Source organism: Ostrinia furnacalis, unplaced genomic scaffold (genome assembly GCF_004193835.3).
Source record: "Ostrinia furnacalis isolate ACB-3 unplaced genomic scaffold, ASM419383v2 OfSCF3657, whole genome shotgun sequence".
Classification (NCBI taxonomy): domain Eukaryota; kingdom Metazoa; phylum Arthropoda; class Insecta; order Lepidoptera; family Crambidae; genus Ostrinia; species Ostrinia furnacalis.
This window is the reverse complement of record NW_021133896.1, coordinates 703,327-731,263: the sequence shown is the minus strand read 5'-3', so window position 1 is coordinate 731,263 and position 27,937 is coordinate 703,327. Positions and strand designations below refer to the sequence as shown.

General features: G+C 41.1%; 3 protein-coding genes across 4 annotated transcripts; 2 read left to right on the top strand and 1 right to left on the bottom strand.

Moving 5' to 3' along the window:
• Positions 1-38: 38 nt before the first annotated feature.
• LOC114358068 (V-type proton ATPase subunit e 2) lies at positions 39-12,333 on the bottom strand. The gene is made up of 4 exons (XM_028311940.1): positions 12,108-12,333; positions 11,982-12,029; positions 10,177-10,264; positions 39-384 (listed from the first exon to the last, which is right to left on the bottom strand). The coding sequence occupies exons 1-4, from the start codon at positions 12,203-12,205 to the stop codon at positions 355-357; spliced, it is 264 nt and encodes an 87-aa protein (XP_028167741.1). The 5' UTR covers positions 12,206-12,333; the 3' UTR covers positions 39-354.
• A 319-nt stretch (positions 12,334-12,652) lies between these two features.
• LOC114358062 (uncharacterized) lies at positions 12,653-13,486 on the top strand. The gene is made up of 3 exons (XM_028311931.1): positions 12,653-12,844; positions 12,930-13,171; positions 13,408-13,486. Exons 1-3 carry the CDS (start codon positions 12,692-12,694, stop codon positions 13,484-13,486), a joined length of 474 nt encoding a protein of 157 aa, XP_028167732.1. The 5' UTR covers positions 12,653-12,691.
• Positions 13,487-14,205: 719 nt separating this feature from the next.
• LOC114358063 (uncharacterized) lies at positions 14,206-26,735 on the top strand. Of its 2 annotated transcripts, XM_028311933.1 has the most exons (8): positions 14,206-14,404; positions 15,995-16,132; positions 17,251-19,511; positions 19,722-23,181; positions 23,831-24,003; positions 24,402-24,616; positions 25,261-25,466; positions 26,528-26,735. In XM_028311933.1, the coding sequence occupies exons 1-8, from the start codon at positions 14,358-14,360 to the stop codon at positions 26,583-26,585; spliced, it is 6,558 nt and encodes a 2,185-aa protein (XP_028167734.1). In that variant the 5' UTR covers positions 14,206-14,357; the 3' UTR covers positions 26,586-26,735. The 2 variants fall into 2 exon arrangements, with proteins under 2 accessions (XP_028167734.1, XP_028167733.1); XM_028311932.1 differs by having other exon boundaries at positions 17,251-23,181.
• The last annotated feature ends 1,202 nt before the right edge of the window (positions 26,736-27,937 follow it).

The window sequence follows — 27,937 nt, the reverse complement described above, 5'->3', positions numbered from 1 at the left end:
CCAATGTAGGTACTTTTTAAACATACATATTTTCGTTATTTTATTAACTTCCAGAGGATTGTGACATTATACAGATATTAATAGTACTCAAACATAGATAAAAACTTGAGTGTACATTCACGCTTTTGATTAAAGCCCGGTCTCTGAGTACGTAGAATTCCAATTCCACTTACGTAGAAGACCAGACTATAGTTAAGTTAAAATTACAAGTTTGAAACTTTGAATATATTGCCCAGAAGGAAGGTTATTGTGTATTCTTATCTTGATACGGATCTCTTGTTATTCTTACATACAATTGGTAGGAGAATAAGCAATAAATTACTTATGGTATTGAAGACTGTTTCTTCATTCGATTTAACCTTGGGTTTTGTTGAAGTCGTTTCCCTGTAACAAATGAAAAAGCATGTTAAAATAATAAAAACTTATCGCTGTGATGTTAACGGGCCATAGATAAATTACGTCACACGAATTTCATGATTTTGGAACCACGTCATTGTCACAGCTGGTCACATTTGTGATCATCATCATCATCATTTCAGCCATGAGGCCCACTGCTGAACGTAGGCCTCCCCCAATGATTTGCATGTTGGTCCAAACACAAACGCCGGACTCGGTGCTTAATTTGGTTGCAATTAGCATCATAGCTCATGAGTGAGCACTACTGAGTGAGGACATAGCAGAAGGCGCTGGATTCAGGCCGCTACCAACCGGTCAACATGGAAATACAAATCGAAGAGGAAATATTTTTGGCGTACAAAATGTCTACAATTCACCGTGCTCCCTTTCCACTCCAAACTGCCATAAAAGTGTATAACTAACATTGTCGGTTCAATTCGAGCGCGAGCCAAATAGCTTCCATACACAGACCACTTGGCCTTATAGAAAGTAGCATTAAGTCAGAAAAGTCATTTATTTTCTGCAAATAGGCTTTTTATGTGTTCCAGTAATGCTACCTCTGCTTCGGGAAAATAAATTGCGCAGAGAAGAAGCAGCGCAAGAAACTCAGACACCTTTATTAACTTAATGATTCAGTTATTTTTACACTTTCATCCGGGTCCAGACGGGTTTAACGCGTAATGTAATGTATCGTGTAATGGAAATAGTATGGGCAGCAAGTTACATGTAAATCCACAGGTTACCCGTAATCTTACATTACACCCGTCTGGACTCGGCTTTCTGAGTTTATAGCAATGATGGGGAAACACAGTCTAGTGTAGTGGATGTTTTTTCATAGAGGTAGAGCAGTCTTTCCCAAAGTGGGCGATAACGCCCCCTTGTGGGCGCTGCAGGCTTAAAAGGGGGCGGTAAGAGACCCAGAATAAAAATCGGGACGTTGTGTAGAGGCTTGGGAGGCGTCATCTACTAGGAGGACTCTTAGACATCGACTGAGCTCGACTCTTGACTACAAAAATGGGAGGCGCTAAAAAGTAATTTATTCTCAAAGTGGGCAGTAGACTAAATAAGTTTGGGAACCACTGAGGTAGAGGATATAATGGATCGTAACCACGCATGACAGGAACACATTGTCATCATCAGGTCATTTGGTTTGTACTGCAGAAACACGACTTCAATTTACAAGAGACAAACGGAGGGCTTGGCCTACACTCCCCACACTGGCTAGACGAGTTGGGGTCATTGGGGAGGTCTGATTTTTCCCATAATCGCCTTTTACAACATCCACGGGAAGAGTGGGGATTGACCCATTTTAGGCCTGGTCCTTTGATGAACAAAGCGGAGTGGAGATGTGGAAATAACGAACTTCATTGGTTTTTTAAAACACATCTCTTCTCCCCCCTATTTCGGTGGAAACCGAGCCTAACAGGGAGTTCGTTACTCGGGAACCGTAACTTCAGTATTTTAGACAATTTTAGTATGTGAGTATTTGGCATCTGTTTCGGTAAGTGGTCTGTGTGCATACGCAAAAAAAGTGCATCACGCATTCACGTGTCATATTTCACGTGTGACTGCCACTCGTGTTGGCAGAGTGCACTGCATGATCTTTGAATGCGGATTGCAGTCGCGTACGAATTGAATTCTTTGCATTTTCTGTTAATCAAGGTATTTCTTGGCTACAGTTCGAATTCGAACTCATCATTGGTCTTCAGTGTGCTTAGTGCTAGTTTGCATTGAACGTTGTCGCTTGCGAGTGCGTCAAATAAATCTATGAAGAAAGACTAATGCCCGTTTTCACCATCAATCCCTTATTTTTAAGTGACCCCATAGAAAACAAAATGTCTGTTATAGTTATGTTACCACATAGGGGTCACTTAAAAATTAATTCAGTTGTTGGTCCAATGACAGTTTAACTATCACAACAAACTTGGACTTCATTGGTTGGGTTATTGGCGGTCAAGCTGTAGATACTGACTACATAGGAGTTGCAGCGGTGGGAATACGAGTCGTCCCGTTGGCTACAGTTGGTTAACGGGACTATTCCCACCGCTGCAACTCCTGTGTAGCCAGGATCTACAGCTTGACCGCCACTAAAAACCCAACCAGTGAAGGCCAAGTTTGTCCCGGGAGTGTTACATTGGACCCGCAAGGAAATTAATCAGAAGAACATAGAAAGAGTTCGAAGTTAAGGTTAGTAAGAACCTGTCACTTCATTGACGAAGTAACTACATTCAAAAACCAACCAAGATAAATGTGAATTATTATTTCACGTATTGTCTGCTCGGATTCTCCCAAGAAATGCTACGTTTTTTCACTTTCATTAGCATACACACTGAAGGTTAGCACACACATTACAACTTACGCGAACGTGACAGTATTGTCGTTTTTGGATGACGTATGCGCAGGTAAATACCTACATCAATTGATACAAAATACTTTTTACGAGATTTTTAGAATAATTTGTCTAACAAAACAAGGTATTTTTTGTGAGCTCCAACAGGCGTAAACCAAGCGTAAGTATAATGCCGAATAGGCGATGTAGGTAGTAGCACCCAGGGTTCCTGGATACACGTCTTTGGGTTTAGAGATGGGTTATACTAGGTAAATTTGATACTAGGTGCACCTATTCCAAGTATTTATTAATACTCGATCCAAATACCTGTTCCACCTAGTACGTAGTAATTTAGCATACTTGACGCGACTAGTGCGGACTAATCCAAGTAATATGACTTTAAAATACAATTTTCTTTGAAAAGATACAACCGTAGTATGAATAATGCAATTTGAAATTGAATAATAATATAATTCCTCCCTTCATACTTCAACAGGCTTTGGACTGTCAACTTAAAAGTTGGCGTATTTAAAAGATATCAATTTCATAAAAATATTTACATACTTTTTTCTTATTTACATGAATATGGTTTGACTACGTTTGTGTGCGTTTGCTTCGTCGCGCTCAAATTTGTTTGGTTAGACAGAGACGGAGTGAATCTCTACGTTCGCACATAAGCTTAGCGAGAAATACTAGGTGCGCGTAATACACGACTACGGATTACGCAATAATAACCTCTATTACTTTCAGGGTAGGGTCGGAAATCGTGTAATTTATAAAATACTAGGTGGATCAAGTATTTTTTTAAATGGAATAGGTGCCGCCTAGTACTGTAAAATACCTAGTGTGTGGATCTGTTCTAGTAAATACGTCTCATCTCTATTTGGGTTTTGTTGTCAACTTTTTGTTCACTTTGGGTATCATGAACTATTTGTTGCTGACTGTACTTTTAAAAAGCACTATTAGACTAGGCGTAGACCATCGATTTTTAGTTGGCCGATAGTTGTGCCCAATTTTAAATTGTATGAAGAATCGATCAAATCAAATGGTGTAATGTGCGCACTTCCATACATGCCCTTACTGATCAACTGCCCGACTAAACTATCGGCCGACGAAAAATCAACGGTCTATTGCGCCTAGGCTTACACGTCCCAGTACCCTCCCACTGCAGTACAATAAATGGGCCAGTGCTGAGAAGAAGCAGCGCAAGAAACTCAGTCACTATTGTATATTATCACTAACAATAACAATTCCACCTGAATAGAAGTTTGATCGAATCGCGAGCGCCACAATAACATTCGTTCATTTGTTGAACGACGGCTGACTAGTTCCGAGGCCGGCATTCATTGGCGACCGTCCGCCGATATATTTAGAGTAAGTAGAACTCAAGGATCAAGGGTAGGAGAGGTTCACGCAACAGCTACCAGAAAACAAAAACACATCACAAGATGCTCTATGTATTTAACTACTAGCTTTCCGGCCGCGGCTTCGCCCGCGTAGAATTTTGTCTGTCACAGAAAAATATTATCGCGTGCGTCTCTGTTTCAAAAACCGGGATAAAAACTATCCTATGTCCTTTCCCGGGACTTAAACTATCTCTATGCCTTTCATCAAAATAGCTTCAGTGGTTTAGGCGTGAAAGCGTGACAGACAGACAGACAGAGTTACTTTCGCATTTATAATATTAGTATAGATAGATGGTTGTCCAACAATGACTGTCCCAGCTGTGACATTGACAGGAGGGCGTTTAAACTCGTTTATATTAGTTCCCAATTTCGTTCCTTTCAGCCAAATGACTAATCTAAAACAAGGACAAAGGCCTCCCCCAAGGTTTTCCACAATTAACGGTCCAGCGCTGCCCGCATCCGGGCTCTTCCCGCGACCGTTCCTAATTTCGCCACGTTGGAAAACACTGAAATGACATTTACAGGAGGACGCTACTATCAATACATAATAGTTCCGTTTTGCCAGTTGACGTTTCAGAATCGTTCAACTATAGTGATGGCAGAATAAAATTGATGCCATCATATTTTGAACTTCAGCGAGATATGAGAAAAATCTTTTCTACTATTTCTTCTCCTAGTTAAGGGGTTAAATTGGTTTTCTAAAAGAGACTAATGCCTGTTTTCACTATCAGTCCCTAATTTTTAAGTGGGGTCTATGGTAACCCTAACAGGAATTTTGTTTTCATAGGGGTCAATTAAAAATTAGGGATTGATGGTGAAAACGGGCATTAATTCCAAACCCGTGTCTCACCTTTGTTTCAGGGGACTGTCAAGAATATGGTATTGTTTGATAAGAAGAAATCTATCTCCGCCTAAGTAGTAGCCCTATCTTTTAACTCAGCCAGTGCCTGAGGTATGGACGCGGCACGGGAGTAGAGTTTTCCCAGGCGTCCGGGTAAAGCCGGACATAGTTAGGCTTTTTGATTGCGTGTCCGGCCAAAATATTTGGCTGCCGCGCCAGGTGAAAGTCGAGCCACAGAATAAGGCACTAATTGCCCCCCCCCCCCCCCCCGTCGCATGTCCGGCTTTTAGGTTAAAATGTCCGGCCAAATGAAGCACATAGTCCGGCTTTTGTGTTTTTGGACCTGGCAACCCTACACGGGAGGGTGTTTTTTTTAGACTGAATGAGTAAGCAGTGTCACCCAGTCCCAAAGCAACTGGTAACTAGTTTTAAGCGGCTTCATCCAGGAAGGAAGATCCTGTGTCCTGATCAGGTCGTAAATTCAGTCAGTAATTAAACGGGAATATTCCCACCTCTCGTTCCCACCGCTGCAACTCCTGTGTAGTCAGGATCTACTGCCCGTGCCGCTCCTATATCTCAAGCACTGACTTACTAAACCAATGGTTCTTAACCGGTGGTCCGCGGACCACTGGTGGTCCCTGGAGGCATTCCAAGTGGTCCACGAAGTGCACTTGCACACCTTGGTCAAAACCAATTTTAACTGATTTTTGCAGTCAAACTTGTTTTGACCGATTGAGGTGGTCCCTGACAAGACAGAAATTTGGTAAAATGGTCCCTCATGACTTAAAGGTTAAGAACCACTGTACTAAACTAACTAGTGAAGGCCGCGGAAAGAACCTGGATGCGGGCAGTGCAGGACCGGCCAAGGAAATCCTTGGGAGTGAGATCTTTGTTCAGCAATAGTTCAAACAAATGACTGTCAACTTCGAAAACAAAAACAAATCTTGACTAAACGACAATGCACTACCAACTGCATGTTTATTTAGGTATTTTACCCCAGATAAATAGAAATACGCGCAATAAAACCTCTTTACTATGCGCCCGCGCACGCAGTAGTCGCGGGAACGATAAAACGGCAAGTTTATTTCTGGCGGTCAATGTCAATCGAGTTACGTTGCACGTACAGTCAGCATCAAATAAATCGTGACACCCAAAGTACTATCCGTTCGCGATAAGTTTGCCGCTGGCGATATGACGTCACTCGAAAGGAAGCGTCTATAACTATAGCAAACTATATTGAAAATATTTTTTATTTATTAATATTGATAAAAAATGTGTATTTCAGTAAAATAAGACACATTGATTGCGTTTAATCACTAACTAATTGCGTTTAATCGCGGTTGGGGGAGGGGACGCGCATTCCACGGACCAGTAGCCAAAAAGTTCCCAACACGTCTTTGTTACAACAAGCTAGTTTCCTAAAAAAACTAGTCCGTTTGTATTATCAAAAAAAAAAAAAATTACACGTGTATTTTTATTTGTCAATCAAACAAGTCTAGTATGTAATTACGAAGTTATGGTGAGTTGAAGTTCTACATGACGTCACAAGGTGCTACAATTTTAACCACGCCTGGACGTCACTCTTCCTTTGAACTTTATCTTTATCTAACACAATTTTCATTAGTATGGAAACGAAACTAAATTAACTGACGGATTAATTCAAACCCTTGCGTTTTTACTCAGGAAACATCCCTCACTACATCTTTTTGCCCACTTTGGGTGTCACGAACTATTTGAACCTGACTGTACTACAACTAGCACCTAGTTGATGACTGTGGCCTCTACATAGTCATAATAGATGCCATTATGTAACAAAAATAAACATACAGTCTGATATAGTACTATTCCCACCTCTCGTCCCCACCGCTGCAACTCCTGTGTAGCCAGGATCTACAGCTTGACCGCAAATAAAAACCCATCCAGTGAAGGCCAAGTTTGTCGAGGGGGAAAGTTAAACCAGAGTAAATACAAATGAGTATTTGTTGAAATTAGTTTTTGTCAGTGTGTGCGTGCGCGCCGCATACGTATTGGCGCGCTCACATACAAACCGCGCTCGGTGCGTTTCTATGAAGATGACCTACTCATTTGTATTTACTCTGGTTAAACTGTCTGATAATATTATGCAGTCGACTGTACTAGCCTTCGCGTGACTAGACGTGTGTAATTGTGTACGAGTTTATGACGTGTGAAGTGTCCATTTTTAACATAAGACTTTGTATTCGCAAGCTGCTTGTTTTCTGAATAAAACAAAATAAATAAAAACGGGGAGATTCTTCTTAAATAGTACCGTGTAAACCGTGTTGTGTCCTGTAGTACATAGTTTGGAACTGGACAATGCAGTACATTAGTATTATTATTTAAACATTTCATTATCATCATCATCTCAGCCATAGGACGTCCACTGCTGAACAAAGGCCTCCCCCAATGCTTTCCACGTTGATCGATTGGTAGCGGCCTGCGTCCAGCGCTTCCCTGCTACCTTTACGATGTCGTCGGTCCACCTTGTAGGTGGACTTCCCACGCTGCGTTTTCCGGTACGCGGCCTCCATTCCAGAACCTTGCTGCCCCATCGGCCGTCAGTTCTGCGTACTATGTGCCCTGCCCATTGCCACTTCAGCTTGCTAATCCGTCGGGCTATGTCGGCATTAGTATTTATTATTATCTGGGGGCACGGCAGTGCCCCAAGTCGAGCAAAAAAGCGGCACGGCCGTACCATCCTTTTCTCGAAGCAATTCAGGCCATTTTCGACCGCCTGTAACTTCATTGTGGATAAAACTAGAAGGCTGAATTTTATTTTCATTAGCAATGCAGGCATTGTAAAGACACGGTATATTTCAAATTTCATTCAATTTGAACCAGTAGTTTAAGAATTATAACGGGTCAAAGTTTCTTAATTTTGTCACTCACTGACTGACTCACCGATCATCAAAATTCTAAGGCACTTCTAGCAGACCTAGAAGCTTCAAATTTGGAATATAAGTAGTGTTTGGTGTATGAATCAAGAAAAAACTAAAATATTTGGGGGCACGGTAGTGCAACCGCCAAGTCGAGTAAAATTTTTCAATTTCGGTCCAGTTTTCTAGATACATAACTGCTGTCTACAAAATACAAAAAGAAATGAGATTGCATGAAAACACGTGTAAATTAAATTATTTAGTGCGATGGCCAAGTCAATAATTTATGTAAAACGTTAAAGATTTCCTGGCCTGGACTTAGTATTACATAAATCTCACAACTTTTTACCGTAGAACAACTGAGTTGCGAGACTTGGTTTTTTTGACAAGTATTGTTTTTGATGGGTTTAAACATTTCATTATACCTACTGAGAATAAAAGTGCAACACTACTCACAGATGACAAATGCGCGTGCGGCTTGCTCACGTGACAGATAAAATTAATTTATTGATTGCCAGTGCGTGTGCATATATTTGACGGACAGTACGAGATAAGATCTGTCGCTGCCGGTAGATGGATCTACCAGAAATGTCTCGCAAAAGTTTCTTTAATTTTTTTTAACTTATTAAATTAAAGTTTTACATGAAAATAGACACTACAAATAGGCTAGTTTCCTAAAAAAATTTTTTTTAGTCCGTCAATTTTAATATAAAAAAAGATTGGACACGTACTATATTTTGAATTGTCAATCAAACAAATAATATTACAAAGTTATAGTGCGTTGAAGTTCCGCGCAACGTCAAAAAGTGCTGCACTTTTACGCACTCACTGACGTCACGGGCCTTTTCTTTAGAACTTGGGCACGCTTTATCTCTTTACATTTTCATTAGTTTTAAAAAGTGAAAAATACGTGTCTAGTAGTTTTTGATAGGCTAACTGACGGACTAATTAAAACTCTTGCTTTTTTACCCAGGAAACATCCTTGATCTTGAGACTGAAGTAATACAGTTGCTGATTTTTCATTGAGAGAGCATAATTTATTAAGTAGGGTATAATTACAAAGACATTATAAATCAAAAAAAGTTTAAAGGACTATAAATATTAATTTTCAATCATGCCTAGTTTAAATTTTTGCAAAGCTATCGCAATACATAGTTAACAAAGCCACAGTGTTTTAGGTCCCACTTCTGTGTACTAAATTAATTAGGTAATTACTGTAACAATAGTAAATGTGTGTGTGTAAATAAATAAATAAAAATTGAATCCATTGATTGTTCATTCATTATACAATGTTGATTGCCCCTTGTAGTGTGTTTTGTAGTCAGCATGTTAAGACTCTTCCAGTTACATTAAAACATTTTAAGAATAACAAAGTACAGCTTTGTCAAAACTTTTAGGTCTGAGGTTTTCTAGGAAACTAACATTGCCTTTGAAAACGTAGCAGCAAGGTTCTGGAGTGAAGGCCACGCATCGAAAAACGCAGCGTTGAGGCGTCCATCCACAAGGTGGTCCGACGACCTCATAAATGTAGCAGGAAGACCGGCAGGATGCACTTGTAACATGTGTTGTACATTCAGATTCTTAAAAGGGGCTAAATCGCCGGTCACCAATGGTAGAAGTAACATTGTGTTGACTATTAGACTTATGATGAGTCTGAGGAATTTGATTTGAATAAATAATTGAAGAAAAAATACCCCCCCGCCACACACACATACACAACACATCTACACTTTTACACACACACCCTACATCCATCCGTAATGCCTTTTCATCTTTTGTGTACTTTTCATATTTTGATTTATTGCTTTTAGCTTAGCCGTACCAATTCTACCTGTAAATCATTATTCTTTCCTCCACCTCCACAGGACAGGCTTTGCCTAGTGTGGAGGTATGTCTTTTAGTTATTGTATTATGTATTTGATTTTGGCAATAAATATTTTCATTTTCATTCATTTAATTTTCATTTTCAGTGACATCAAATTTTGTAAAATATTAGTTTTTTTTCAGAGCTCGGCCTCTTGCGCCCGTGGCATTTTGCTTGCCCTGCCACCTTGTATAGTCCGGACGCCGAGCACATAGAATTTCTTGACCCCAAGCTACCCATCCTTATCGCTCGCGCGTAATTAAATTGCTGTCGCGACTGTGCGACGGGCGGCCGCAGTGAGTGTGCGAGCGCGACAGCAACATAATTACGCGCGAGCGATAAGAATGGGTAGCTTGGGGTCATTGGACGAAATTCTACATGCTCGGCGACCGGGCTTTAGATACCCAACTGGTTTTAACATAGCAATACCTACGTATTGAACTTACCCAAGTTTGCGACATCCAGATTAACGTCTCGTTCTTGAGTCTGGGCCCGATGAGCGGATTCATCTGCGCCATGTACGCACACAGCCAGCTGAAACGGACAAATTCAATGTTTTAGCACAGAATAATAATAAGTACTACATTTTCGTAATAATCTTTCTAATGAGGGCTATCGTTTTTATACTTAACAGTTGGCACCCCTGGCGATTGATAGGACCTTACTCTACAGTGGCGCCATCTCGATGAGTGCAAATGCGATAGTTCTCCTACCACTTTAACACTCACCAGTTGGTGCCACTGTCTTCGCTACTAGCAAGTGACAGGACCTTACTCTACAGTGGCGCAAACTGGTGAGCGCTAAAACGATAGCCCTCATTGTGCCTCTACACAGGTCCTCCCTAAGGTCCAAGAGGGATTTTAAGTTTTATAGTATTGGNATATTCAACATATAGGAATTATTTATTTACTTTTTAGCAATAAAACACTAGGGTTCTATAGATATCAAAAATATAATCAAAGACAAGAGATACAAGACAAGAAAATAGAAAAGAGTAAAATAATACAAATAAGGATGCTTTCTGCACACTAACATTTGAATTGAAGAGTTTTTTTTTATCCACAACGAGGAAGCTCTTGACCCGCATCTCACCTGATGGTAAGTGATGATCAGGCCGAAGGCCGAAGCGAGCTTCACCCAGAATCCTCAACCACGGAGGAACTGGCTATCTTTGCCTCTAACTGCCAGAACACAACAATGCTGTTAACATTGTTGTTATGGCGACAGACTTAGGTAAGATTGTCGTAGCTAGCCAGGCAGACTTGGAACAAGCCCTACCATCAACCAAACCAAACAGAAAATTCTGCCCCCACTAGGAATCGAACCCGGGACCTCTGCGTCTGCAGCAGGTGGTCTTACCACTAAACCACAGAGGTGGTTAAAGAGTTTCATATCTTTGTTTGCTTAAACATGATAATCTCTGGAACTACAGGTCCGATTTGAAAATGTATTTTTCAGTTAGATAAGCCATTTATCGAGGAAGGCTTTGTGCTATAATAATATACCATCCCTCTAGAACCAATAGGAGTAGAGTATCAATGAAAAACGTTGTGACAGCAAGAAAAATTATTCAAAATGATTTTCACGCATAGAAAGTCACAGGCACAGCTAATAACAAATAATAAACAGAACTAAAATGGCCTTCACAAAGCTTTAAAACTAAAATGGTAATGGGCTGGTGTAGCTAGACACAAAGACACGGGGTGGACCATAACAGAAATGTAGGAGGCCCAAAGAAAGGTGGGCTAATGATATTGAGAGGACAGTACAAAACAATTGGCTCAACTTAGCTCAAGACGGCACAAAGAGGACGAAATAGAGGAGGCTTTCACCGATTAAGGAGCCACAATTTTTACAATGTGGAACAAATATAGCTACATTTATTTACCTGCTAGCTCCTGCATAAAAGGCACCCACTGAAAATCTGTTTTTTGGCGGCTATATTTTCTTATAAATTTTTTCTAGATGGTACTGAGCGGGTGACCTTATTATTATTCTGTTTAATGGCTTCAATTTTGGCAACTAATGTGTTCAATTTTTATGTATTTTTACTTTGGTATAATTTTGTAACAAGATTTTTTTTTCTTAGATATCTAATTTTGTCTAACATTCTCAAATGCCTTAGCAAAAGTTAAAACAAGAAATAATTAGGAAATAGTTGCCCAAGGGTCTATAATTTCAAGACTAAATTGTACGATAGTGAGTCACTAGTTCTCAATAATTTTATAAGGAAATAGAGCATAATACTTACAATAACCAGCACGTAGCTGCTGTTAGCATTAACACCACCTGGATGATCCTGAAATTCAACAAAAAATAGTAAGATTTGGGTCGTAAACTAGAATTTTGGATACGAAGAATTTAGACAAAAACTTACCCTCTGTTAGGACCCTTGGGGGCGAAGAAAGGGCAAACAATGCCAACTACACCCCACAGAACAGTGAAAACTGTGATGGGAACAAAAGAATAACCCATTTTGAGATTAAATTTACGATATTTTGCAAATTTCTTATATCTCAATAAACATCACCTGCCCCAAGATGGAGGACTATTTGGCAATGTTGGCAGCACTGCTGACTGAACGTCGAAGTCATATGACAAATTGCGTTTAGTTCTTCAGCAGAACAAAAACCAACCTTGGCTGTGGCCTTCAGCTACAACAAGATTTAAAATTAATTTTAATGTGCAGTAGATATTTAGCCTATTACCTTTTTATAATTAGCATGTTTTTTTTAACTTAATTGCATTATTTTTTAATTTGAAAATATTGAAAAGAGATTGTTATTGAGCGCCACCTATCTGCTTTTGTTAAAAAGTTAAAAAGAGGTATGAAAAAGAAGAATCGAAAAAATGGAAAAACTCTGTGATTAACACTTTTAGACATTGACACAAAAATAAATAGTTCTAACTGGTGTAAATAAATGTTTTTCTATGTAAATTTAATTTAAAAATATCAGGGTAATGCGTTCTTCAACGCGACGTTTGAAAACTACTAAAAGTACTTATAGACACAAAGTTAATAAGAGACATTATAAATCTAACAGCTCTTTGGGATGTACGCAATGTGTTTCAATTTTGGACATTGAAAACATTAATGAAATTCTTCGTGTTCATGTTAGTATGTCTAAAGTAATGTTTAGCAAGCACAAAAGGGTCTAAGTCAGCTCATTATGTGGTCGTATTACGTTTAAATTTACAGAAAAGTCAAAGAGCTGAGGGCAAAGGTGCCTGGAAAGTTGTCCCTAAAGACTCTTGCGAAGTATATAAAGATCGTCGAAAGCGCCAGGCCGAGAACCGCCGTGAAGATGACGAAACCATGCGTACGACAGATAGCGACCGGACACCTTCCCGAAACAAAAAGAATCAAAAGCGTAATGATGATAAAAAGTACAGAAAAGATGCAGTTCGCAAGACGAGGAGAAGACGAAAAACAACACGCAGGTTTGCGTCTTCTACTTAAAGTAAAAGTCCATTAAAATCTAACGATTTTCTCCGAAGATTTATACTAATGACACTTTTCCTAATGCGCTTGCCACGTAAATAATATTATTTATTTTGTCTTAGCGTTTATAAAATAAGCATTATACACTGCGCGTACTCGTATATGCTTATTTTGCGCGTTTATGAAAAGGTACTTAGGTATTTATTTATCATCAACTTCACTTGTTTAATTTCAGACGGGAACCCAATTCTTCTGTTTCATCATTTACTACAACCACATCCTACATGAGCTCATCAGAAATGGATTATGACTAAAAATAAAGTTATTTTAATATTATTATTGCATTTTTTTTATAATAATGTGACCCAAATAGTCCGAAAAAAGAGAAACTCATTCCTGTTTTCCTCTTTGTAACAAGTCAGTATGACAAATTAAACGAATAATGTATTTTGACAATCTTCTTTGAGAGAAAATGACATTTTAGATAGCAAAATTTTGGTGATTTTATATTATTTTTATAAAATAAATATAGAAAGCAATGTAGAACGATTAAAATTTGCGTGATTTGTAATGTCTGGAGCAGTGAGTGTAGAAGACTATGCAGTTATTCTCATTTGGCTAGCGATTTGTTCTATTTACACAACTTTGCTTACTTTTACTGCTTTAGGAGTTGTGTGCGTGCTGTAAGTGTGTTCTTTCGCATTGTTTTAATGTTGTTGTTATTTAAATTAATTAATTAGCAGATATATTTAATCATGGTAATTTATTTGTGTGTAAAGTTATGCTTTAAAACGTTTACCTGCTAAGCATTTCCAGCTTTGAAAATTTAAGCGCATTATTTAAATAAAAGTAATAAAAATTACTTAAGTAATTTAAAAAATATGTGTAAATTATTAATGTAATAATTTAAAATATTTCTGGTAAGAACAAAACGTTTCTTTCTTGCCATCTTGTTCAAACTTGATCATCTCTATTCATCATTTTCCCAAAGCCAGAAATAGACCGGTTTAAAAAATTGAGAATATTTGAGAACTGTCAAATCAAATTTTGAACGTTTCGCCCGTTTGTTTGCGATGTTTTGTTTGAGCTTTGATTCGTTTCCAATTTAATTTTAATTACGAACTATTCTGCAATTATGCTGAAATAATCTAGTGTCTTAATCGTGTGTGTGTTATTTCGGTTAAAATGGATGACACTCAAAGTAATAGAACTTCAGAGGCGGCGGCAGCAACGTGAGTTTGTTTCCTTGTTTTGCGCTTGTTTATCTTTCTTTCTTAGTCAATTCCTTAGTAAAATGTTAAAAACATAACATACTTATACATAATCATAGAAAAACGTGCACTAAACATAATTTGCTATTGCAATAAAAGTTGTAATCTTTTTATTATGTTAATGTACTTTTGATCATTGTATTATTTACCTAGACCCTATGCTATTGTATGCATCTTGAACTTATTCTTACTTGACCTTATGTGAACTTTAGTTACACATATTTTATTAATAACAGTTTTATTTAGACAGTATTATTAAAATTTTGTCATTTACAATTTTATACTTTACACACAAATTATTAAGCATGTATTGACTCCTTCTGGTTGTCACTTAATTTTGTCTATTCTTGACCATGGTTAGGGTTGTCAGGCGTCCGGATAAAGCCGGACAGTTAGGCTTTTTGATTGCGTGTCCGGCCAAAATGAACAGTGTCCGGCAACCGATGTGATAGTAGGTACTCACTCTGAAGCTATGACACTGAATGCACCCCCCCCCCTGGTCACACGTCCGGCTTTTAGGGTTAAATGTCGGGCCAAATAAAGCACAGAGTCCGACTTTTGTGTTTTTGGACCTGGCAACCCTAACCATGGTTGCTATGACTTTGACGTCGTCAATCCGTAATCTAAATGGTCTACCTCGTTTTCTCTTCTTGTCCAGGAGTCAACAAGAAGAGTTCTGTAAGAACTTAAATATAAATATAAATATTATTTATTTTGTATTTTCCATCAAAATAATTATAATACCCAGCTTCATATCCAGCTTTTGTCCTAGGCAAGTCATATTTTTTAGGTCAGATTGTTTGACTTAGCTCTTCCAAAGTGATTTCCAAGGGCCCTTCTTGCTCTCCTGTATACGCCCATGATAAAATATTTTTTTGACAGTAGTAGCTCAGATGTAAGAGCAGTGGCCCAGCAAGAGAGTGGTCAGGTGCAAATCTAGTTACCTTAGCGAGATACTGTATCGTAGAGAATTAAAGTTTTTAATTTACTTCTTTTCTACTTCACTCTACATAGCCAACATAATATTATGTGTCGCTTAAGTTTTAACCAATAAAGCATTTATAAAAAGGAGAGAATAATATCCTAATTTTTTTTATCAACAACTATTATTACCTACAACTATTAGATATCCATCACTATAGGCCATAATGCTAGGTTTCTACCTAGTTGGAGCAGAGAGAAGTGTTTTAAATAACCAATCAGCCCCCCATAGACAAGTTGCATTTTTGATTGAATTGATAATAGAATCCGTCAAAACTCCATACAAAAAAAAAACCTTTCGACCACCTTTCGACTGGTTTGCGATCATATCATAATGTCCACTTTGTCTAGAGTTCTAGACTCACTGATGTCATTATCCACTTCCATTCTCCGCGCCACGCTTCGCCGCCGCCGCTGTCAAATTCTATAGAAAAAATCGTCCGCCTGACACCTCTCCGCTCTGCTCCGCTCCGCCTTGGTGGAAACCGGGCCTAAGGTTGACGATTCTACTTATCTTACTTACAAAAGCTAACGTAACGTAACTAACGCCCGTTCTTTTCTCCACCACAGACGCAAGCGCAGGTCGTCGATCCTCAAGAGTCAGCGGCCGCCGCGGACGCCATTCTCGGAGCTGGAGTTCAACGTGGCGACGCCCACAGACACCGCCAAAAGCCGCCGCGTCAGCTTCTCCCGGCGGACTGGAGTCGCGTGAGTGTAGTAGTAGGAGTCGTAGTCCTAAGAACGAGACAAGAAAGTCTTATCCACAGAGGACATGTTGTCCACAGAGGATACTTTGTTCGTAGAGGACACTGTCATCTGAGGACGCTGGTCACAAGAGGGCACTGTCCTTAGAGGACGCTTGTCCAAAGAGGGCACTGTCCTTAGAGGACGCTTGTCCATGACTGAGGCCACTGTCCTTAGAGGTCGCTTGTCCAAAGAGGGCACTGTCCTTAGAGGACGCTTGTCCACAGAGGGCACTGTCCTTAGAGGACGCTTGTCAACAGAGGGCACTGTCCTTAGAGGACGCTTGTCAACAGAGGGCACTGTCCTTAGAGGACGCTTGTCCACAGAGGGCACTGTCCTTAGAGGACGCTTGTCAACAGAGGGCACTGTCCTTAGAGGACGCTTGTCAACAGAGGGCACTGTCCTTAGAGGACGCTTGTCCACAGAGGGCACTGTCCTTAGAGGACGCTAGTCCACAGAGGGCACTGTCCTTAGAGGACGCTTGTCCACAGAGGGCACTGTCCTTAGAGGACGCTTGTCTACAGATGGCACTGTCCTTAGAGGACGCTTGTCAACAGAGGGCACTGTCCTTAGAGGACGCTCGTCCACCGAGGTCACTATCTTCAGAGGACGCTGGTCACAAGAGAGCACTGTCCTCAAAAGACGCTTGTCCACAGAGGGAACTGTCCTCTGAGGACGCTCGTCCACAGAGGTCACTGTCCTCAGAGGACGCTGGTCACAAGAGAGCACTGTCCTCAAAAGACGATTGTATACAGAAGGCACTCTCCTCGGAGGACGCTCGTCCACAGAGGAACCTGTCCTCAGAGGACGCTTGTGCACAGAGGGAACTGTCCAGATAGGGAACTGTCCTCAGAAGACGCTTGTCCAAAGAGGCCACTGCTCTCAGATGACGCTTGTGCACAGAGGACGCTTGTCCACAGAGGACGCTTGTCCACAGAGGACGCTTGTCCACAGACGCCACTGTCCTCAGAGGACGTTTGTGCACAGAGGGCACTGTGCTCAGAAGATACTTGTCCACAGAAAAAAAGAGGCTTTTTCGTTTCATGTGTAGATATTGTAAACATATTCTTTTTTGCTTTCAGAGAATTCGTAACAAACGAAGCGACGACGACGTGGAAGAATTTGTACGAGGAGCACAACAAATCGCTCGAATCGTCGGGCAACGAATCTGGAGCCAACGTGCCGCGGTCCATCGGCCACATCGGCACTAGGATATTCGATAAACAATTCCAAGAAGAGGAGGCGGTTGACTTCGGTGCCACCATTGACACGCACTCCGCACACATAAGCGACTCCATCAATAATGTCAACTTCTCACAGCACGCCTCATTCTCGACAGACGATAGAAAACTGCCAGCCCCTAATCAGAACTTCGAAATGAGCGAATTCACCGACCACCAAAGCAAACTTTTCGGCGATGACCTAGCCATGCCCACGATGGGAGAGATGTCTGGACGTATCGACGTCAATTTCTCAGCTGTTCAGACGATTGGAAACGCTAAAGACGATTTGGATGAGATTCAGAACGATTTGAAGAGAGCGCGGAGTATCGGCGTATGTCCGTTAATGGGCAGAAGAAGCCTTTCTGAATACATAGAAATGGATTTGGACGCGACTCACGTGACGATCAAGCAAGACGATGATGATATGTCTATCACGGATACAATACACAGTCCAAAAGTCCAACATGTGTCTCAAAACGTCAGTTCGGCGCTTGATAAGAAAGCCAGTATCAGTAACGATTGGGTGGCCGACAAAGAGAATATTGCCCTTAACCCTTACATAACTCCAAAGGAATCTATCAATTTTGCTGTAAATGAGAATTCAGATAAAATTCTAGTGTTCGATGGTAAAAGGTTGACTATACAGTCTGATAAAGAGGCAGACAAAATTCTTAAAGAATGCACGAGTGAAACAGTTCCTAAAGAAACTAAAACGCACCAGAGAAAGACGATTGTGTTGAATGTGAATGATGATTTGCCGAATTTTAAGTCTACTCAAGGAATGATGCGGAATGAATCAAGTCTGGCGCATGAGAGGAGTAGAACTCTAGTATATGATGACCTAGGAGATATATCTGTCACCCAAGCTGTACCAGCGAACATCATGTTGAATGATGACAAAGTGGAACATGACAGACGAAGGACTATGGTCTACAATGACAATGAAGGCAATATTTCTATAACCCAAGCTGTACCAGCAAAAATAGTGTTTAACGAACAAAAAGCAGAGGGTCAAAGACGTCGGACTATGCTTTACGACGATATCGAAGGCAATATTTCTATAACCCAAGCTGTCCCAGCGAAAATTGTATTTAATGAACATTCCAAGCTTGAGGAAAGAAAAAGAACTGTGGTATATGATGACGTTGCAGGAAATATCTCTATCACCCAATGTATACCAGCAAATATAATGATCAATGAGAAAACAAGTGAAAAGAGAAGAACTATCTACGAGGATATTGCGGGCAATATTTCTATTACGCAAGCGGTACCAGCGAATATAATTTTAAACGAACAAAGAATAAAAGGCGATAAAAGTAGGACGATGGTATACGATGACATCGCAGGCGATATTTCTTTCACGCAAGCTATACCGCAGAATATTATGTTTAGTGATAATGTAAAAAATTATAATGAGAAGGAAAAAACTACAGTATACGATGATCTTTCGGGCAATATTTCTATTACCCAAGCGATACCATCGAGGATAGTGTGTAACGAACAGTCCAAAGTAGAGGATCAGAGACGAAAAACTATAGTATACGATGAACTAGCTGGGAATATATCTTTCACTCAAGTTATTCCGCCAAATATAATGGTAAACAAAATCAAAGAAGAAAAGAGGAGGACCATGGTCTATGACGATATTGCAGGCAATATTTCCATGACGCAGGCTTTACCAGCGAATATAATATTTAATGAAAAATGTAAAACTGAAGATGATAAGAGTAGAACAATTTACGATGACGTAGCAAGCCATATTTCTTTCACTCAAGCTGTACCACCGAATATAAATCTAAATAATGAAGGAAAAATACAAAATGAAAAGAGTCGAAGTATATTTGATGACGTAGCAAGCAATATTTCTTTCACGCAAGCTATAGCACCGAATATAATAGCAAATGATGGAGGCCAAATACAAAATGAAAAGAGGCGCACTATAGTTTTTGATGATAAAGCAGACGATATTTCGTTTACTCAAGTGATACCACCGAATATTATGGCAAATGATGGAGCAAAAAAACCAGACGAAAAGAGGCGCACTATTGTATTTGATGACGTAGCAAGCAATATTTCTTTCACTCAAGCTGTACCACCAAATATAATTCCAAATAATGAAGGCAAAATACAAAATGAAAAGAGGCGGACTATAGTTTTTGACGATATGGCAGGCAATATTTCGTTTACTCAAGTTATACCACCGAATATTATGGCAAATGATGGAGCAAAAAAACCAGATGAAAAGAGGCGCACTATTGTATTTGATGACGTAGCCAGCAATATTTCTTTCACTCAAGCTGTACCACCAAATATAATTCCAAATAATGAAGGCAAAATACAAAGTGAAAAGAGGCGAACTATAGTTTTTGACGATGACAATATTTCGTTTACTCAAGTGATACCTCCAAATATAATAGCAAATAAAAGTATAAACCACGAAAAGAACGAAACCATGGTTCACAGTGACAATGCAAATATTTCTATTGCCCAGACTGTGCCCCCTAAACAGAATATAGACAATATAGCTGCAGACAAGTTTAATATGTCAGTCACACAGTCGGTGCTAGTGAATGTATTGATTGTCAATAATGCTGAAAAAAGGAAGTCTATGAACGCTAATACTGAGGCTTGCAAAAGCAAAGACAATCGTGAAGATGATGATGAACATAATTCTGTGCCAGCACCAGACCAGAGACAAGAAGCTATGCCAGAGAGTAGTACTGCTAATAGTGCTTCTAATAACACAGTAGGAAATAAGTCTATTAACAAAACTCAGCTTACAGATGTAATAAATTCTGATAAACCTGTGGTAGATCATATAAATTCGAAGGACGGTTTTATAAACATTATTAGAGATTGTGAAGATGAAATGCAGGCAAGCAATGAGCACAAGCCAAATAAAACCCTAACACATAGTGATAATGTCGATAATTTCATAGATGCGGTTAGGAATATATCTATTGTACAAGATATGCCATCGAATGTAATGTTAAGCGAAAAGAATAAAGTGCAAGATGATAAAAGAAAATTAGTTTATGCTGACGCTCCCAAAGTGATTTCAAACGATTTTGTAGAAAATAAGACCAATATGTCAGTTATAAACACTCTAGGTAATGTTTTAATAGTAAATAATGCAATCGAAAAACGAAAATCAATCATGTACGATGCAAACAATGAAAACCTTGTTAGCGATGAAAACCAGGGCAATACTGAGGAAGAAAGCACAGATAATGAATCGAAAAACATTTCTGATGTCCAATTTATACCTGAGCAGAGACAAGAAGTGCTGCCAGAGAGAAGCAAGAGCGTCTTTAGTAATGACCCTAAAGAAGAAAGAGCTGTAACAAGAACACAACCAGCGGATATAATATCAGAAGCAGTAGAAGAAGACAACAATACCACTTCCAGTGATGGTCTGATCTACATCATAAGAGACTGCGAGAGCGAGACGCAAACAAGCAAAACCGACGACCAGAAACCTAACAAAAGTATAACATGGAACGATGAAGTGCCAAAAATCCAACATTCTCCTCTATCGTTGGAATACAAAGAAGACATTGATGCTCAAGTTTCCGCCGATCTGCCTAAGAAGTTAGACGAGCTAAAAAGTCTAGTCGGCGTGAAAAATCCACCCGCGAACAGAATTTACGAAAAAGTAGTCAGTTCGGATGTAGACGACAAATTGCTCGACAAATCGGAAAGCCAGGACAAGTTTGAAATGTCGAAAGGCGGGAAGAGTTTTAAAGATGCCAACGACACAAACGAATTACTCGAAATGCTCTCGGATCTCACTGATAAATCTAATCGGCAATCTCCTGAAAAACCAGTCGAAAAGGAGGTGAACGAACCACGTCGCCTGAGTGTCGCTCCTAATAGACTTTCAATTGTCATAAGCAGAGAAGACTTGCTAAACAACATCTCTATGGCTCAAGCGGCGTTGCAGCGGTCTATTGAAATCGACGAAAGCATAGACACATCAGACACGCCTGAGGAAGTCAGCCTACCCAAGAAGGCAGTGCGAGTGAGCAACGAAGTGGTCAAGAAACTGCAATTCGAAGACGAATCCGCGAGCGAAACGAGCATCAAATCTGATATAAAAGGCTCGCCGCTGAAAAAGACCGCGTTCGGAGAGACGTCGTACATGAAGGAGAATAAATCCAAAGTTATTCCCAGTTACTTGAAGGACGTCTCTGATGAAATTAAAGCGCTTATGCATGATTTAGTCAAGCCTAATGTGGATTCGGTGGCTTTCCAAGCGCCGACGCCTGAGAGTCTGAAGAGAGAACCGTCCACTTGCAGCACTCAAATACAAGCCAACCTTATCACTTCCAGCCAGATTGATTTGGACACAGAACTGACTTCGGTAACTGAATCCGGATATGAGCTGGCCAAAGCGTCAGCATTCTCAATGGATAGCAGAAGCTATAAGAGCCCAGCGAAATTATCCGATGTAGAAATGCCCCAAGAAATATCTTTCCGGCCGAAACGTGCCACTCCCAGTCCGCCGGTACAAGACAGAGTCATCGTCTTCGACCATTATAACCCGCTGAATAACATACTATTAGCTCCGATTGACTATTCACACGTACATAGATATAATCCGCACAAATCGAACGATACCATCTGCGCTGACAGCCAGTCGGTGCACAGTCCGAAAGAGGTCGACAGTTCAGAAAAGAAGAACACGCAATTCGTTGGAAACGTTACAGTGACGCATTCGATGCAGCCCTCTGGAGATTCGGTTCCCGATAAATCTGACGCTCAAAGTCTTCTATCTAACGCGAGTAAACCCGCGTCAGTAGACGAGTCTGTTTCGGTACGCGTGTGCGAGCTTAAAGACACTAAAGTGAACACGCTCATCGCGATGAAAGGAAATAAGGAGTTGCTCGAAGCGAGCTCGTCTCTAACGCTCGTAGACGATGCGCTAGCGCACAACGCTTTCGATGTGGACCTAGACATGGTCACAGCGGAGTCTTCGTCGACAAACAACGCTCAAGGGAATTCCCCCGTTAAAGTCATATACCATAACGACGAACCTGACGTGGTTCTATCGGAAAAGGTCGATTCTGACTTAACATCGAACGACGAAATGGTTGAGCCCGTCAAAATGAATACGAAAGCCAAGAAAAGAAACTACAGCCCCACCAAAAAAGAAAAGCACAAGTTTTCGGCGTTGTCCAGTTTGGACGTAACACCGAAACCGATAACGAAGATGCAGAAAATGTCTAACAGTCCGAAGTATGCGAGTCGCAAAGACGTGTCGCCCGAGAAATTGACCGCTGAGAAGGACGAGAATGTTCGCTCGAAGTCTGCGATGGACGTCGACGATTCTTCGGACAGTAAAAACGCGTCGCCCAAAGAGCATAAGCGTTCGCCGCGCAAATCTAAGAGTCCTAAATCCAAGAAACCAGGAACGTCTGTGACCGTGCAGCAATTGCTGACCAAATACGATATCCACCCAGAAATAGACCAGGAAGCGTTGAACAAGCAAATAATTCAGGCTCTAAGCAGGTCGGATAGTTCGACTGCCCCTAACACCGTTTCGTTGACGGACGTCCAAAGCAAAAGTCCTGATATCGTTAGCTCGTTCACTAGCAGTAAGAACCATAATGAAATGCGCGAAGCGAGCAGTGTGACCACGACGGAATCGCATACTCTCTCGAGTAAGAGTCGGTCAGCTAAACTGGAGTGGCAGCCGGAATCTGTGACCGAAAAGAACTCTAACGTCATGTCAGAATGCGACTCGAGTGTCAATGTGGTCGCCAAGATCGATATGCTGCCGTTTATGGGGTGAGTAGATTAATTCAACTACTTTTAGCGCCTTTTGGTCCCTTTTTCAGGGCAATTATACCAGCCCAAATATAGTCCTATGGTTCTTCGGGAAAAGTTGTCGGCTACGGCTGAAATCATCATCATCATCTCAGCCATAGTACGTCCACTGCTGAACATAGGCCTCCCCCAATGCTTTCCATGTTACCCGGTTGGTAGCGGCCTGCGTCCAGCGCTTTCCTGCTACCTTTATGATGTCGTCGGTCCACCTTGTGGGTGGACGTCCCACGTTGCGTTTTCCGGTACGCGGCCTCCACTCCAGCCAGAACCTTGCTGCCCCATCGGCCGTCAGTGGCGGCTGAAAAGTGGCGGAAAAAAACAGTCACATTCATCTGCCTCTTATTTATTTATATGAATAGTTTTTTCGTAAACTTCGTTCTGTCATAAAGTCTCAAAGTTATCTAATTTCTTACTTACCTGATTTTCAAATCCGTTACTTAAAAACCTTCTTTTAGTTTTCATGGCCGTTCAAAACCTAAAGAAAATTTTTGTTTTATCTATTTTCATTATATTAAAGACTGTAAACCCTTGAAAAAGAGTGCGAAAAGAGAGAAATGAGTGGAGTCAGTCAGTGACCTTTCGCTTTAATTTGATATTTACGTTGTGGCAGGAGCCACGAGTGCGAGTGGGAGGCGTCCGGCATCGACACGTGGTCGTTCCGCTTGCTTCACGCGCGCCTGCGCCTTACTGCGCGTCTCGCGCACCGACACGACAACGCGACGAGAACGCGCGTGCGAGCGGACACGCCTGTGCGCGCGCTTTCGCTCGACACTGCGCATCAAGGTACGTTAGCCATGCTGTAGGACTTGATTTGAAGCTTCTGCCTTAGGGGGGGGGGGGGTTATTTTTAGATCAGCACCTTATTCTTCTCCCCGAATAGGCATCGAAAACAAAAACACATGCGGCGTACCCGCCGGCGGGTTAACAAAGCTTCTTGTAGCAATCGGCCCTACTGCATCGGCATTTGGCACAGTACCGATCACTGACATAATGTAAACGAAACGTTGCTCGACTCTGAAACAAGCTAAATTACACCATATTGTTGACGACATTGAGTACTTAGACAGTTTTTTTAACTTTTTGTACGTAGTACATACTATTATTATTTTGTGGTAGGTACTATGTGCCCTGTCCATTGCCACTTCAGTTTGCTAATCCGTCGATATTTGTTTTTTCTCCAGATAAAAACAACACAGTGGCGACCCTATGCGTCGGGTTCGCTTGCGAAGCGATGCGCTACTTCACGAGTCGCGGCTGTCGCACCGCCGGCGACGTGCCCGCTCTACTGAAGCGGTGCGCCGGCGTGGCGCGCGTGGCCCTACGATGGGGCCGCGCGATGCATGAGGCTAGATTACATCTAGCTTACACGCTGGATGGCGACAGGCTAGCGCTTAAGGTAAGAGTAATAGAGCGTAAAGTGTAAATACGGCTAGTGTTGCAATGACCAGCGCACATAATGTCCGCTATTCTACTGAAGCGATGCGCCGGTGTGTCCCACGTGGCCCTACGGTGGGGCCGCGCGATGCATGAGGCGAGGCTGCATTTAGCTTACACGCTGGATGGAGATCGGCTGGCGCTTAAGGTAAGGGCAATAGAGACCAAAGTCGCTTAATGACCGCCAGTTTACTGCAAAAGAGCTAAGCAAAATGAGTGAGAACACTTTTGCTAACTTCAATAGTATTTCATTTATTTTTTTAGCAGTGATAGCGCATACCGCTTAGCGATCGCTATTTATCTTATAAGTGTGGTATTCTATGTACTGTAGCTGTACCTATTAATAAATAAATAAGCGCTTACAATTTCAATTTTCCGCCCAACGCACCCATTGTGTATTTAGTGCCAAATCGTCTTTCTTTCGAATAATGCTAATCGTGGGACGTCCACAAGGTGGACCGACGACATCGTAAAGGTAGCGGGAAAGCGCTGGACCCAGGCCGCTACCAACCGGGTAACATGGACAACATTGGGGGAGGCCTATGTTCAGCAGTGGACGTCCTATGGCTGAGATGATGATGAGTGCTAATCAAATTATCTTTTCAGGTGGCAAACATCCCCCTCCGTTCAGTGTGGGAGGTCACGATGCGATTAGAGTTGGTAGTGGAAGACGCGCGAGAGGTGCCCTGGCCGCGCGCGTGCGACGTGCGCGTGTCGCGCGTCGTGTCCGACGTGCGCGTGCCCGAGCACGAGGTCAAGCGCGCGCTGGCGGGCCTGCCGAGGGACTGGGGCCACGTGCCGAGGACTGTGTGGTGAGTGCTATTGTAAAGCCTGATCCGTGAGCACGTAGAATTTTGGCCAATGACCCCAAGCTACCCATCCTTATCGCTCGCGCGTAATGAGGGTTTTCGCGATTGAAAAATCCGCCAGATGGCAATACGTATGCTAAAACGCAGCAAATGCAGCGTGATTGGTGGCTTTTGACATATCTGTCAACGAAAACCCTAATTATGTTGCTGTCGTGCTCGCACACTCACTGCGGGCGCCCGTCGCACAGTCGCGACAGAAATATAATTACGTGCGAGCGATAAGGATGGGTAGCTTGGGGTCATTGGACAAAATTCTACGTGCTCACGGACCAGGCTTTAGACTGTGTTCTTTTAGCACGTGTGCGCGAGTAATTCTAAGATTTGCCAAGAGATGGCGTTGTACGCAGTTACACCACGGTATCATTTAATTTTTTCCGAAACGATCAGTAGATTTGGACCCCTATTCCATCTATCCCACCTGGGATTTGTATTTCCACTCTTCCCAACCAGGTGGGAAATGAGTGTTATACGCGACTATTCCCACCGCTGCAACTCCTGTGTACCCAGGATCTACCTACAGCTTCAACTTCATCATCATCATCATCATTTCAACCACAGGACGTCCACTGCTGAACAATGGCCTCCCCCAATGATTTCCATATCTACAGATCGACCGCCAATAAAAACCCAACCAGTGAAGGCCAAGTTTGTCTCAGGGGAAAGTTAAACAGACAATGGTTCAACGAAATTAACCAGAAGAACATAGGAGGAGTTCGAAGTTAAGGATCAACTTCCCTCTAGTGCAAAGCGGATGACAGGAGGGGTTGCTATTTTCTTTCTGCCGTGCCTAGTATGCGTTGAATGTAGCAGCAAGCTGTAGACGCCTTTATGCGCGGGCTATAAAAGCTCTTTTAAAAATATAGCGCGTCTTACGTTAATATTTTCTGTCCGATCTTTGAACCAAACGCAGAACCTCTATTCGAGAGAGTCCAATTTTAACCACTGGACAACAAAAAAGAAGTTGAATTGAAATTTTTATTTAACACTAATTACTTTTGTTGCAGGAAAATCTTTAGGTACCTCAAAAACAAGACCCGCGAGGACGACCTCTTGGGCGTGTGACGTCATCACTGCATCGTCACAACTCTGTAAATATTGTTCTTTTATGTTTGTGAATCTAGAATAACTGTGACCATATAGACCTCGGAGTATGAGAATCCTGTGTAGTTAATGCCCTGCTTGTAAGAATTAACTCGACATAAATTATTATCACTCGTTCATGTTTTTTAACCCAATGTAATTAATTAGCCCAGGAAAGAAATCCTACTTCGTACTATCCGTTCGCGATAAGTTTGCCGCTGGCGATATGACGTATATTTAAAATATTTTTTATTTATTATTATTGATAATAATTGTGTATTTGGGTAAAATAAGACTCATTAATTACGTTTAATCGCGGTTGGAGGAGGGGACGCCCATTCCACGGACCGGCAAACTTCAATGCGTCAAATAGTTCGTGACGCCCAAAGTAGAAAATAAGTTCGTAACACGGCTTTGTTACAATTGGAATAAGGTTGTTGTTAACTTTTAACCACTTTGAGTGCCACGAACTATTTGACGCTGACTGTACCAAACTAAAGCCCGGTCCGTGAGCACGTAGAATTTTGTCCAATGACCCCTAGCTACCCATCCTTATCGCTTGCGCGTAATTATGTTGCTATCGCGCTCGCACACTCACTGCGGGTGCCAGTCGCACAGTCGCAAAAAAGTTAACAACAACCTTATTCCAATTGTAGCTTGGGGTCATTGGACAAAATTCTACGTGCTCACGGACCAGACTATAGCGATTACGTACATTCAGCGTCAAATACAAGTAAAACAAAGTAAAAAAAACTGATAACTGAATAAAGAAACAGTCACAAACTCCTAATTTTTTTCGATAGTATTCCCTAGGGTAGTAATATGAATGTGCATTTTTTTTTGGTGAAACGTCGTTCTACACCCAAAAATATATTTTCGTTGTGTGTAATAATAAATAAGACTGTTAGTTTCAACGTTTAATGTTATGTAAGTTGCGATTTCGAATCTTAATATTTGCGTTTTCTTAAAAAAATGTTTAGACTTTTTATAAATATATTCATTTTGTGAACGAAATTGATTTGTTTTATTTAACTTTCTATTTATGAAAATTGAGTCTATTATCATTTTAGCTAAAACACATGGTGTAAAATCCAAAATAGAAACGATCTGCGACCATCAGTTTATTATATGAAAATTTTAAGGCTGGGTTGCACCATCTTACATTAGCTTTAACAAACATCTAAATTCTGTCAAACTCCATACAAAAAGCACCGGTTATTGTTATATTTAGGTAGTGCAATTCAGCCTAAATCAATTTCAGCATTGTTAGAATATGACGCGAGTGGATTGATAAAAAACATCCCCGCCATACTATTTATTAATAAAAAAACCAG

Bases quoted from the DNA above. Each gene is read 5' to 3' on its own strand.
- LOC114358063 (XM_028311932.1), top strand. From the start codon at position 14,358: ATGGATGACACTCAAAGTAATAGAACTTCAGAGGCGGCGGCAGCAAC. The intron at 23,182-23,830 runs GTGAGTAGATTA...ACGTTGTGGCAG, and splicing joins GATATGCTGCCGTTTATGGG to GAGCCACGAGTGCGAGTGGG. The intron at 25,467-26,527 runs GTGAGTGCTATT...CTTTTGTTGCAG, and splicing joins CACGTGCCGAGGACTGTGTG to GAAAATCTTTAGGTACCTCA.
- LOC114358068 (XM_028311940.1), bottom strand. From the start codon at position 12,205: ATGGGTTATTCTTTTGTTCCCATCACAGTTTTCACTGTTCTGTGGGGT. The intron at 10,265-11,981 runs GTAAGTATTATG...TGTCCGTTTCAG, and splicing joins GCAGCTACGTGCTGGTTATT to CTGGCTGTGTGCGTACATGG. The intron at 385-10,176 runs GTAAGTTCAATA...CATTTGTTACAG, and splicing joins TCTGGATGTCGCAAACTTGG to GGAAACGACTTCAACAAAAC.
- LOC114358062 (XM_028311931.1), top strand. From the start codon at position 12,692: ATGCGTTCTTCAACGCGACGTTTGAAAACTACTAAAAGTACTTATAGA. The intron at 12,845-12,929 runs GTTAGTATGTCT...TTAAATTTACAG, and splicing joins ATGAAATTCTTCGTGTTCAT to AAAAGTCAAAGAGCTGAGGG. The intron at 13,172-13,407 runs GTTTGCGTCTTC...GTTTAATTTCAG, and splicing joins AGACGAAAAACAACACGCAG to ACGGGAACCCAATTCTTCTG.